At 39.5% G+C, this 13853-nt stretch overlaps 1 protein-coding gene across 6 annotated transcripts in view; it reads left to right on the top strand.

Annotated features, from left to right (window-relative positions):
• Positions 1-13853, top strand: part of VWA8 (von Willebrand factor A domain containing 8) — a 427373-nt gene that overhangs the window by 159287 nt on the left and 254233 nt on the right. For all 6 annotated transcript variants that reach the window (XR_010024043.1, XM_063102173.1, XM_063102175.1 and 3 more), the window contains exons 15-16: positions 9449-9617; positions 11577-11654. Coding sequence is in view for 5 of the 6 variants with exons in the window: in XM_063102173.1 (XP_062958243.1) it covers positions 9449-9617; positions 11577-11654 (247 nt within the window). In the remaining variant the exon portion in view is untranslated. The remainder of the gene's footprint in view (positions 1-9448; positions 9618-11576; positions 11655-13853) is intronic.

Genomic DNA, 13853 nt, shown 5'->3' with positions numbered 1-13853 from the left:
TGTGTGTATGTGTGTATGTGTGTGTGTGAATTTATATATTAATTTTTAGCTCCCTCCAATAAGTGAGAACATGTGGTATTTCTCTTTCTGTGCCTGACTTGTTTCACTTAATATAATTCTCTCAAGGTCCATCCATGTTGTTGCAAATGGCAGAATTTCATTCGTTTTTATAGCTGAGTAGTATTCCATTGTGTAGATGTACCACATTTTCCGTATCCACTCATCTGATTGATGGGCATTTGGGCTGGTTCCAACTCTTGGCTATTGTAAAGAGTGCTGCGATGAACATTGGGGAACAGGTATACCTTCGACTTGATGATTTCCATTCCTCTGGGTATATTCCCAACAGTGGGATGGCTGGGTCGTATGGTAGATCTATTTGCAATTGTTTAAGGAACCTCCATACCATTTTCCATAGAGGCTGCACCATTTTGCAGTCCCACCAACAATGTATGAGAGTTCCTTTTTCTCCGCAGCCTCGCCAGCATTTATCGTTCATAGTCTTTTGGATTTTAGCCATCCTAACTGGGGTTAGATGGTATCTCAATGTGGTTTTGATTTGCATTTCCCGGATGCTGAGAGATGTTGAGCATTTTTTCATATGTCTGTTGGCCATTTGGATATCTTCCTTAGAGAAATGCCTACTTAGCTCTTTTGCCCATTTTTTAATTGGGTTGCTTGTTTTCTTCTTGTAAAGTTGTTTGAGTTCCTTATATATTCTGGATATTAATCCTTTGTCAGATGTATATTTTGCAAATATTTTCTCCCACTCTGTTGGTTGTCTTTTAACTCTTTTAATTGTTTCTTTTGCTGTGCAGAAGCTTTTTAGTTTGATATAATCCCATTTGTTTATTTTTCCTTTGGTTGCCCGTGCTTTTGGGGTCGTATTCATGAAGTCTGTGCCCAGTCCTATTTCCTGAAGTGTTTCCCCTATGTTTTCTTTAAGAAGTTTTATTGTCTCAGGGTGTATATTTAAATCCTTAATCCATTTTGAGTTGATTTTAGTATACGGTGAGAGGTATGGATCTAGTTTCATTCTCCTGCATATGGATATCCAGTTATCCCAGCACCACTTGCTGAAGAGGCAGTCCCTTCCCCAGTGAATAGGCTTGGTGCCTTTGTCAAAGATCAGATGGCAGTAAGTGTGTGGGTTGATTTCTGGATTCTCTATTCTATTCCATTGGTCAGTGTGTCTGTTTTTATGCCAGTACCATACTGTTTTGGTTATTATAGCTTTGTAGTATAGCTTAAAGTCAGGTAGTGTTATGCCTCCAGCTTTATTTTTATTGCTGAGCATTGCTTTGGCTATTCGTGGTCTTTTATTGTTCCATATAAATGTCTGAATAGTTTTTTCCATTTCTGAGAAAAATGTCTTTGGAATTTTGATGGGGATTGCATTGAATTTGTATATCACTTTGGGTAGTATGGACATTTTCACTATGTTGATTCTTCCAATCCAAGAGCATGGAATATCTTTCCATCTTCTTGTATCCTCTCTAATTTCTCTCAGCAGTGGTTTGTAGTTCTCATTATAGAGATTTTTCACCTCCTTGGTTAACTCAATTCCTAAGTATTTTATTTTTTTGGTGGCTATTGTAAATGGGCAGGCTTTCTTGATTTCTCCTTCTGCATGTTCACTATTGGAGAAAAGAAATGCTACTGATTTTTGTGTGTTGATTTTGTATCCTGCTACTGTGCTGAAATCATTTATCAATTCCAAGAGTTTTTTTGTAGAGGTTTTAGGCTGTTCGATATATAGGATCATGTCATCTGCAAACAGGGACAGTTTGACTTCATCTTTACCAATCTAGATGCCCTTTATTTCCTTCTCTTCTCTGATTGCTCTGGCTAGTACTTCCAACACTATGTTGAATAGGAGTGGTGAGAGTGGGCATCCTTGTCTAGTGCCTGTTCTTAAAGGAAAAGCTTTCAGCTTTTCCCCATTCAGGATGATATTGGCAGTGGGTTTGTCATATATGGCTTTAATTATGTTGAGATACTTTCCCTCTATACCTAACTTATAGAGGGTCTTTGTCATGAATGAGTGCTGAACTTTATCAAATGCTTTTTCAGCATCTATAGAGATGATCATATGGTCCTTGTGTTTGAGTTTATTAATATGGTGTATCACATTTATTGATTTGCGTATGTTGAACCAACCTTGCATCCCTGGGATGAATCCCACTTGATCGTGATGAATAATTTTTCGTATGTGTTGCTGTATTCTGTTTGCTAGTATTTTAGTGAGGATTTTTGCATCTATATTCATCAAGGATATCGGCCTGTAGTTTTCTTTTTTGGTTATATCTTTACCTGGTTTTGGTATCAGGATGATGTTTGCTTCATAGAATGAGTTTGGGAGATTTGCGTCCGTTTCAATCTTTTGGAATAGTTTGTAAAGAATCGGTGTCAATTCCTCTTTGAATGTTTGGTAAAATTCTGCTGTGAATCCATCTGGTCCTGGGCTTTTCTTTGTTGGGAGCCTTCTGATAACAGCTTCAATCTCCTTTATTGTTATTGGTCTGTTCAAATTTTCTACGTCTTCACGGTTCAGTTTTGGGAGCTTGTGTGTGTCCAGAAATTTATCCATTTCCTCCAGATTTTCAAATTTGTTGGCGTATAGTTGTTTATAGTAGTCTCGAATGATTCCTTGTATTTCAGATGAATCAGTTGTAATATCGCCTTTTTCATTTCTAATTTTTGTTATTTGAGTCTTCTCTCTTCTTTTTTTTGTTAGCCATGCTAATGGTTTGTCAATTTTATTTATCTTTTCAAAAAACCAATTTTTTGATTCGTTGATCTTTTGAATTGTTTTTTGGTTTTCAATTTCATTCAGTTCTGCTCTGATCTTAATGATTTCTTTCCGTCTGCTAACTTTAGGATTGGATTGTTCTTGTTTTTCTAGTTCTTTAAGGTGAAGTGTTAGGTTGTTCACTTGCCATCTTTCCATTCTTCTGAAGTGAGCATTTAATGCAATAAATTTTCCCCTCAATACTGCTTTTGCAGTATCCCACAGGTTTTGGTATGATGTATCATTGTTTTCATTAGTTTCAATAAACTTTTTGATTTCCTGCTTGATTTCTTCTTGGACCCATATGTCATTAAGTAGAATGCTGTTTAATTTCCATGTGTTTGTATAGTTTCCAGAGTTTTGTTTGTTATTAATTTCTAATTTTAATCCATTGTGGTCTGAGAAGATACATGGGATAATTCCAATTTTTTTGAATTTATTGAGACTTGATTTGTGACCTAATATGTGATCTATCCTGGAGAATGATCCATGTGCTGATGAGAAGAATGAATATTCTGAGGTTGTTGGGTGGAATGTTCTGTAGATATCTGCCAATTCCAATTGGTCTAGAGTCTTGTTTAGATCTTGTGTTTCTCTACTGATTCTTTGCCTAGATGATCTGTCTAATATTGACAGTGGAGTGTTCAGGTCCCCTGCTATTATGGTATTAGTGTCTATTTCCTTCTTTAGGTCTAATAGAGTTTGTTTTATAAATCTGGCTGCTCCAACATTGGGTGCGTACATATTTATGATTGTTATGTCTTCTTGATGGATCAGTCCTTTTATCATTAAGTAGTGTCCCTCATTGTCTCTTTTTATGGTTTTTAGTTTAAAGTCTATTTTGTCAGATATAAGAATAGCCACTCCAGCTCGTTTTTCTTTTCTGTTTGCATGGTAAATCTTTTTCCATCCTTTCACTCTTAGTCTGTGTGAATCTTTATGGGTGAGGTGGGTCTCTTGTAGGCAGCATATAGTTGGGTCCTGCTTTTTGATCCAGTCAGCCAGTCTGTGTCTTTTAATTGGGGAATTTAAGCCTTTAACATTAAGAGTTGTTATTGAAAGGTGTTGATTTATTCCTAGCATTTTATTGGTTGTTTGGTTGTCTTAGGTGTCTTTTGTTCCTTGCTTTCTGGTTTACTGTTTGGTTTCTTTGTTTGTTGGTTCCTTAGGTTGTAGATAGTGTTTTTGTTAGCTTGTTTTCTCTTCATGAATGCCATTTTTATTGTACTAGCGGGTTTAGATTTTTCTTAGGTTTTTATGGCAGTGGTAGTTATTTTTCAGGAACCAAACCCAGTACTCCCTTGAGGATTTCTTGTAAGGGTGGTCTTGTGGTAGTGAACTCCCGCAGTTTTTGTTTGTCTGAGAAATATACTATTTGCCCCTCATTTCGGAAGGATAGCCTTGCAGGGTAGAGTATTCTTGGCTGGCAATCTTTGTCTTTTAGTATTTTGAAAATATCATCCCATTCCTTTCTAGCTTTTAGGGTTTGTGATGAAAAGTCTGATGTTAACCTGATTGGGGCTCCCTTATAGGTGATTTGACGCTTCTCTCTTGCAGCTTTTAAGATTCTCTCTTTGTCTCTGAGTTTTGCCAATTTGACTATGACATGTCTTGGAGAAGGCCTTTTTGGGTTGAATACGTTTAGAGATCGTTGAGCTTCCTGGATCTGAAGATCTGTGATTTTTCCTATACCTGGGAAGTTTTCTGCCACTATTTTGTTGAATATGTTTTCAATGGAATCTCCATTTTCCTCCCCTTCTGGAATACCCATGACTCGGATATTTGAGCGCTTGAGGTTGTCTGATATCTCTCTCAGATTTTCTTCCATGTCCTTGATTCTTTTTTCTTTCTTTTTGTCTGCTTGTGTTATTTCAAACAGCCCATCTTCAAGTTCAGAGGTTCTCTCTTCAACTTCGACAAGCCTGCTGGTTAAACTCTCCGTTGTGTTTTTTATTTCGCTGAATAACTTCTTCAGTTCAGCAAGTTCTGCTACATTTTTTTTCAGGACATTGATTTCCTTGTATATTTCCTCTTTCAGATCCTGTATACTTTTCCTCATTTCATCATGATGTCTAGCTGAGTTTTCTTGTATCTCATTCAGTTTCCTTAGAATTATCACTCGAAATTCCTTGTCAGTCATTTCAAGGGCTTCTTGTTCTATAGGATCTAGAGTATGAGATTTATTAACTTTTGGTGGTGTACTTTCTTGATTTTTTGTAATTTCTGGTGTCTTTTTTTTGGTGTTTATTCATTGTGGCAGGGGGTTTCACAGTCCACCGGTTTAAGACTAATGACTAACTAGGATGTTGCTGTGGTTGCCAATTTGGTATGGCTCCCGCCGTGACTGCTCAGTTGGCCTCTAGTGTCTTGTGTGTGTGGTTGCCTCGGATCTTGGGCTTCTCCGGGGATCCACCTTTCTGGTCAGCTTGTACTCTGCTGGGCTGGTGGATCACGTACCACAGGGTGTGTGATCTCTGTTGAGCTTTCACTTTCTGTACAGGACTTCTCCCCGTTCCGTGTGCTCTGGCCCAGGCTGTTAGATCGTGCAGTGGCAACCCCACCGGGTGTGTGGTTTCTGTCGAGTCTCCGCCTCCCTGGCCGCACGTCTCCCCCCTCTGTGCACACTGTGCTGGGCTGGGGCGTGTCTTCTGCACCCCTCGTCTATCAGCTGGGCCTTCAAGACCCTGCTCAGCACCGCCTCGCCCAGGAAGTCTACCAGGTTTCTGCTAGGCACAGACGACCGGTCTCTCTGGGTGCCTTTGTAGCACTGTGTAGATCTTTCTCGGGTCTTGTTCACCTTTGTATCCCCCCGGTATAAACCGAGTCTAGTGCCCGCCTGCAGCCTGCTCTCCGGCAGGTTCAAGCGGACCTGGGAACTCTCCTACCACACTATTCCCAACCAGAAATTCGTTAGGCTTTTTTCCAAACTGGTGGTCGCAGAGATGGTATCTGCCTCCCAGTAACAGGAAGTTTACCGGGGCCGGAGTCCAGGGTGTGGTGGAGTGACAGTCGGCCCGCCCGTACTTCCTAGCCCTCCCAAAACTGGTCGGGACGCCCCACACCCCCAGCCCTGCCAGAGAACCCCGGAGGGAGTGGGAGAGGAGGTCGGCCCGCAGGATCCAGAAAGCCCCGCGCCAGGCCAAGCAAATGGGCTCAGTGATGGCCGAGCAGGGCGGAGCTGCCCGCACCTGGGAAAATGGAGGCAGCACCGTGGCAGTGAGTGGCCTGGTGGTGCCGGCAGGAGCCGCGTGGGCATCCACCCCCCGAACAGAGCTGTGCCAGGGATCACTCACAGTGCTGTGCCAGGTCGGGCGCTCGCTCTGTCTCTGGTTTGTTGCCTTCCGTGTTCTCGGCGCTGCCGCCTCGGGCTGTTCAGTCGCGGCGCCGCTCGGGCGCTCCCAGGAATCTTCTTTAATGCCGGCCTGAAACCTCGAATCCTGAATAGGGCAGCTGGCCGCCTTCAGTGCGGCCCCAGCCTCCGGGATCCTGGCTGCATCCACAGCAGCCCTGGCGCCGTGTTCCCTGTTTCAAGACTCACTTTTGCAGCTAAGAATCAGTTCTTTTCCTGCTCCACACTTCAAAGCTGTTGCCTGTAAATGAGGCAGCCTCTCCTGCTGGGGGCAAAGTGGCGTTGAGCCCCCACGACCGGCCAGCAGCAGCAGTCCTCCCTTAAGAGATGGCCAGAGGAAGGTCCACAAGTTTCCCGGCTGCCTGAGGCCCAGTGGCCACCTTTTCCACCTCAGCTACTCAGCGCCAGCCGCCGCAGCCGCCGCCATCTTGAAACTGTTGTTGTTAAATTCTAATAAATTAAGCATCACCTTGATTTTAAATTTTAATAGCGCTGCTTTCTACTTTTCAATTATGTATCCCTTCTTCAGGCTTTGAGTTTTCAAATCACCTTAAAGTACATGGCAGATCCTCTGCTCTCTGACTTTCAGACTTGGGGAACCTAGCATTATCAAGAAATGACTTTCCATATGACTTATTTGCATGCAAGGAAGCCTTTAGGGAGAATCTAGCAAATGAAAAGGCCCTTTTCATCCTGTTGTTGAGTACTTTGGTGGCTGTTTTTATAGTCAGCATACGCTTCTCTGCCTAACACATCAGCTGTCTCAGCAACTGCCCCCTTCAAATTTGGCCAGCTCATTCAGTTCTCCTGCTAAAGTCAATACCAAAAAGCAAGCCACAGAAAATGTATGTCCCAGGCAATGCTATCACCTTATTTAAATTCAAACCCTCTAGCTTGCTTTCATTTTGGTATCTTATCTAATCCTAACATTACAGCTCAGCTGTGGTACCTGCTTCCTGATCTATTGGTTTAAAGATGTAAATTGGACTTCCCCTTTTGGCTTGCCTGTGGGGATTTTGCTTTGTTTATTCCCCGATTTAGTATCCTTAACTCTTTTAAGAGAGAAACTACATCTGAAGCTTTAATTTTGTGCCCATCTTCTTTTGTCCCAAGTAGGAGAGAGAAGGATCAAGGATGAATCCAACATCTGTTGATAGGCCTCGAGACAGAGTTTTCTGGTTTATAGCAAGCTCTCTAATCACAGGATTTCCTGTGTCCAGTTTCTGGATTAATTACTAGCAATCCTGAGTGACCATGCTATCCTCAGAACTTCCAGGCACTGTCATGTTGTTATCCTTCCCTCTTTTCCCAGAACAACCTGTTTGGACAGATCAGTCCCAGGCCCTGCTGGAACATCTGTAAATAAGGCTTTTTCTAAAATCGAATGATGTCTGGTAGCTTTTATGAATTCACCCAGGCCTTTCATATGGCCATTTCTAAAAATTGCTTTTCCCTGGTTTACAAAGTATGATGTGGCCTCTAAAATTACAGATCATACAGTCAGGGATTCAGTGGACCATTGTGTTGACGGGACTTTCTCTTATCTGAACTCTTCAGAGTACTCATCTGATTTTCTCTACACATGTCCTACCTCCTGGTATTCTAGCTGCCAAATCACTTAACTATTGAGTTTTATTATAATAGTTAATGGCTAAATGCCGGGTATATACATGTATTTTTGTTTTTCTGACGATATTGGCAAGGGTTTGAGTTTCATCTTTCCTTTCTCTTAGCGAGAACTATATTACCTTCTAAAAGTATATTTCTGGTAGGTTTTATTGTAGAATTGATAAAAACTGACAGTATTATCAACGTGATTAGATCATGATAAGGGGTTTCTAGTACCTTTTCCAAAAAAAAAAAAAAACATGGCAAGTCATTTTACAAACCATGGGAATTCTTATCTTATTCCTTTGTGTCCTAAAGTATTGACATGCTTCCTCAGATTCCCTAGCAGAGATTTCTAAAAGCGATCATTTTAAAAATCATAACATTTCCTATAAAAAATGACAAAAGAGTGAATTAGATAAAGGTTCAATTTTCTCTACCTTTTAAAGACCTGAGTGTTCTTTTGCTGATCTAAATTTTAAATTTAATCTAACTCCTTATGCTGCTTGAATTTTCTGTATTTTAAAAAGTCTCCTGTGATAGAACTTCTGTTAGTTTCATATTTTGGCTATTGTAAATAGAGCTGCAATGAATATGAGAGTGCTGGTATCTCTTCAACATGATGATTTCTCTTCCTTTGGATATATACCCAGTAGGAGGATGGCTGGATCATGTGGTAGCTCTATCTGTAGTTGTTTGAGAAACTTCCATACTATTTTCCATAGTGACTGTGCTAATTTACAGTCCCACCAACACTGTAGAAGAGTTCTCCTTTCCCCACATCCTCACCAGCATTTCTTATTCTCAGTCTTTGTAATAACGGCCAGTGTAACTGGGGTTAGATTATATCATGATGGACAACTAGATAAAGAAAATGTGGTATATATATATACACAAAGGAATACTACTCAGCCATAAAAAAAGAGAATGAAATTCTGCCTTTTGCAGCAACATGGAGGAGACTGGAGAAAATTATGTTAAGTGAAATAAGCCAGACAAAGAAACAAATACCACATGTTCTCACTCATAACTGGCTGCTTAGAAGCGGGGAGGGGGAGGAAGGAGGGAAGAAGGAAGGAATGAAGGAAAGAAAGGAAAGACCACAACAATACGCTGAACTTTCAGAAGGAGAGAACAAACCTAGGATACTAGAGATAGGGGGAGAGGGGGGTTGGAAAGTGATAGGTCAGGCAAAGGGCGTAAAGAAATATCACAATTGATAAGAATGAATATGCTAATAATAAGTAAAAAAAATTTTTAAAAATCTCCTTACTCTGAATCATGCTTCTCGGTCTTTCTATGATTGGCATAGAATGCGTTCCTTGCAAGACAGAAGATTTTGAGGGGGTTTTAAATAAATAAAGAGGACCTGTGTAATGAATATGAACTAGATGAGATTTTATTTTAAGGGACTGGAGAAAATTTATTGTAGGCATAACAACATAACAAAAGCAGTGGTTTGTGTCAGGGCTTGAGTTTCATAAGTGGATTTGGTACAACATATATTAGCAGTAGGTGATTATTTTGTTTGTTTTAATCTTAGTTCTTGGAATGTCCTGGCTTCTTTTAAAGCTTATTCTTTGGATAATAGCTTTGACATTATTAACAGCATGTTAGGCTTATCATTGCCTAGGCTTCAGCTACTATGACCTGATTTCTAATGTGAAGGTTATGTTTTCTGATTTTTTTCCCCCTTTTAGATCCATTTTTCCTATCCACCCCTCCTTCAGAATCATCGCCTTGGCAGAACCCCCTGCCATTGGAAGCACAACACAGCAGTGGCTGGGACCAGAATTCTTAACCATGTTCTTTTTCCATTACATGAAACCGCTTGTCAAAAGTGAAGAAATCCAAGTGATTAAGGAAATGGTAAGAGTGAGGCCAACTCCACCCTAGTACCTACAGCTGTTCTCTTTCTAAGGCACTGAGATACATGCTAGAGCCGTGTTGGACATTTTTGGCTTATTCTCCCGATTTTCTACCAAATTTCCTCATATAATGATGTAGGCCAATGGTTTTCAAACTTTAACATTTTTCAGAATCATTGGAGGGGTTGGTAAAACACAGATTTCTGAGCACCATCTGTGTAGTTTTTTGTCAGCAGTTCTGAGATGGTACATGAGAATTTGCATTTCTAAGTTCTCCGGTGATGCTGATCCTATCCTGCTGGTGTGGGGACACACTTTGAGAACCACAGATGTGGGCTGTTTCTCCTCTTTCCTCATGTGGAGGTAGTTTTGGAATTCCTTTTCCTTTTATATTCAGGCAAAGGTGACTATTTTTAGTTCCCACTATAAAGAAAGGCCAGATATATTTAAGTTACTTAGCTTTTGTAGAAAATACTAAATAGTACTGGTTCCCTGAGGACTGTAATAAATCCTATACTTAACCTGATTAGGTTTATAGTGTGTGTGTGTGTGTGTGATATTCATGATTTCAATGTATGCCTTAACCAAGCATTGTGTTTAGCTCTTTTGGAGTTCTAGAACTGCCCTATTCAATGTAGTAGCCCTGGCCACATTAAATAAGAGCCCGTGGCGCACTTGGTAGAGTGCTGCGCTGGGAGCGCAGCAACGCTCCCGCCGCGGGTTCGGATCCTATATTAGGACTGACCAGTGCACTCACTGGCTGAGTGCCGGTCACGAAAAAACGACAAAAAAAAAAATAAATAAATAAAATTTTTAAAGTCAGTTACTCAATCACATTTCAAGTGCTCAATAGCCACTTTTGGCTTTTGGCTACCTTGTTAGAAAGCATAGATAAAGAACATTTTCATCATCATAGAAAGTGCTATTTGACAGTGCTCGTCTAGATTACTAATTATTAGCTTTTTACATAAATGCACACATCACCCCCTTTGAAATACCTGAATGAACTGATTAGTTCTAGTGGCTGTTGTGAACATGGTTGTGGATGAGGACATAGGCTTTGGAATTAATGACTTGGCTCTCTAAATGTCAAATACACTGCTTATTAGTTTCCAGATTTGGGGTAAATTATTCAGCTATAGTTTCTTCATTGGAAAATGGAGATAATATTACTTTTTACATCACAGGATTGATTTAAAGAATAAATGAGATAAAGTATGCACAGAATAGAACATAAAATTTTTTTTAAATTCCAATTACTTACATGACCAAAGAAATCCTGAGCCAATATGCTTTTGAAATTGTCACATTATACCAACTATTGTTCTACTATCTCTTTCTGATCTTTTTAAATTAAAAATCTAAATTTATTGTTGCTCAAATAAAAATTTGTTGTCGTTACAAGTAATCAACGGCAACTGCTCTTCAGAGTTAATTGATATGTTGATCATGCCCCTCAAATATGTGTTTTTAAAAGTTTTTGAACAAATGGACACATCGAGCATCCATTCTTTACGCAAAGGTACCTTAGGACCCTTGGTAGACATATATGAGAATTGCTAAGTTAAAGAATTTGGTTTCAGTAAGAAAATGCCTAAATTAGAGCTTAAAAAATCTCACCGAAGCTAACAAAATAGGAAATGATAATACATGAAAAGTTTTTAATTGGGTACACTACCAATTTTTAATTGAGTTAGAAGCTTCTTTCAGTTTTATTCTGGTGATAGAATTGTATATGGAGAAGAGTGGCTTGGTTTTGTTTTTCTTAAAGAGAAAGCAGGGGCTTAGTATTTCCCGAGAAGCTGGATAAGCCACTTTATCCATGAGTTAAACATGTAACTGATAATCAGGGACTTTCTAAAAATGTAATTCTATATTATTTGCTAAGTTTTTTGTAGTTGATGGATCAGATACCCCAATTTCTTTCTTTTTTTTTTCTCTCATTTTTCTCATAAAATAGGTCCCAAATATACCTCAGGAAGCTTTGGACAAATTGTTATCATTTACACACAAACTCAGAGATACACAGGATCCAACAGTAAGTCTGGGCTCTTTCCCATAGTACTTTTATTGTTGACATGCTGATGCTTTATTTTCTTAGAGTTCAGTACTTTAAAATCTATTTTTTAAGCTGGACTTTTTTATCCATTATACATATGCTTTGTCCTGTGCATATGTTTTACTATGATTTCAGTGATTTTAACATTTCTTCCAGCTCCTCATGGCCATGTCATAGAAAACAACTTTTAGCTCTAGAAGAGTACTTGGTGTTTGTGGAGGTTCTGCTTTGTCCTTGTATCTCCATGCTGACTTGTGTCATCTATTCTTATGGCTTTAAGTACCACCTCTGAGTTAATGCCTATGTCTTTATCTTCAGCTTCTAACTTCTTTTTTCTGGTTGATTCTCTGACAGTATTCCCATTCCAGAATGGCATGTTGGAAATATAAAGGGCTTGTCCCTGTCTAACCTTGTGAATCTCGGTGTTCTCATCTGTAAAGTAGGTACAGTGCCATCTACCTCATAAGAAGGTCGCAATGATTAAACATGAAAATGTGTGTAAGGCATTTCCTTCTTAGTAGCTGTTTAATAAATGTTCATTTTATTTTTCACTTTTCAACAGGATACTCTGAGATCACTGTAAATTCAACATATCTTATGCAACTAAACTATCTTTCCTCCTTAAATCCATTCCTATTTCTGATCTAATATCCTGACTTAATAATCTATCTACCAAATTTCCTAAATTAGAAACCTAAACATCATTTTTGATTCCTTGCTTTCCTGCTGTCTTCACTTAACTTGAAAGCAAATATCACCAGTTTAGATTCTTGATGTTTTGTCCATTATCTTACCTGTTGTCTGTAATTGTCTTCTCATTGTGTCTCATAATCTTTCTCCCGGAATATTGTTCTTTCCTCTTGACTGCCCTCTTCACCAATAATTCATTCATAATATGGCCCTCTCGTAATTTCCTGTGGCTGTTGTAATAAATTACCATAAATTGGTGGCTTAAGACAACAGAAATTTATTTGCTCTCTGTCTGGACAACAACGGTCTGAAGACAGTATCACTGAGCTGAAGTCAAAGTACCAGCAAGGCCACATTCCATCGGAGGGCCCATGGGAGAATCTGTGCTTTGCCTCTTCTAGTTTTTGATGGCTGCCAGTGTTCCTTGTGGCCTCATCACAGTAGTCCTGCCTCCATCTTAACACCACCTTCTCTTCTGTGCATCTGTGTTAAATCTGTCTGTCTCCTTCTCACAGGGATATATGGGATTTCATTTAGGGCCCACCTAGTTAGTCCTTATCCTTAATAAGCCCTTGAAATCCTTAATCCTATCTGCTAAGTCAATTTTGTCATGTAAAGTAACATTTACAAGTTCCAGATATTAAGATGAGGATATCTTTTGGAGGAACCATTTCCCAGCTGTCACAGATCCCCTGTTAATTACTTCTGGGACCTCACCTTCACATTCATTCCCTCTTACTAATTCTTTTCAGCTACACCATTCTCCTTCTTGTTCATTGAGCACACTAGTGCCTGCCTCAGGGCTTTGCCATTTGCTGTTTCCTCTGTCTAGGTGGCTTTTCCCCAGACAGCTGCATGTTTACTCCCTTCCCCTTTCAGATTTCATCACATGTCACCTTTTCAGCAAGACCTTCCTGAAGCACTATATTTAAAATCAAATTTTATCCTCATTTTATACCTATTCCTCTCTCCGCTTTAAAGTTCTTTACAGGGCTATTCTTCTTTAACATAATATATGTTTTACTCATTTATTTATTTCTTTTTTATTGTCTATCTTCCCTTATTTGAATTTTAGTCCAGTATGGCAGGATTTTTGTTTGTTTTGTTCCCTGTGGTATTCCCAGCATCTTGAATTTTGCCTGCTACATAGTAGGTGTTCAACAAATATCTGTCAAATAAGTGGATGAATGAATCTTCCATGTTGTCCCTGGAGTGCTCTTTCTCAAATCCATTTCCTAAGTACTTCCCCTTTAAAACTGTTAAGGGATTGATTTTCTTTGCCTATAGATTGAAGACAACGTGTTAAACATGCCTGCTGAGTTCTCTCTATTCTTAAACTGCTTTTCCAGCCTCATTTCCCATATCCTCTCTAACCCTAGCATATACTCAAATGCCTCTGTCTTAGATGCCTGGAATGTGCTTTCTCCCCTTCCACTTGTCCCTCAGGTTTCCTATTCTGTCTGGTCTCTCTCAGCCCCCTTAGGCAGA

Source organism: Cynocephalus volans, chromosome 7 (genome assembly GCF_027409185.1).
Source record: "Cynocephalus volans isolate mCynVol1 chromosome 7, mCynVol1.pri, whole genome shotgun sequence".
In the NCBI taxonomy this organism is placed as follows: Eukaryota; Metazoa; Chordata; class Mammalia; order Dermoptera; family Cynocephalidae; genus Cynocephalus; species Cynocephalus volans.
Note: the sequence above shows the minus strand (reverse complement) of the source record. Positions and strands in the feature narration are given on the sequence as shown.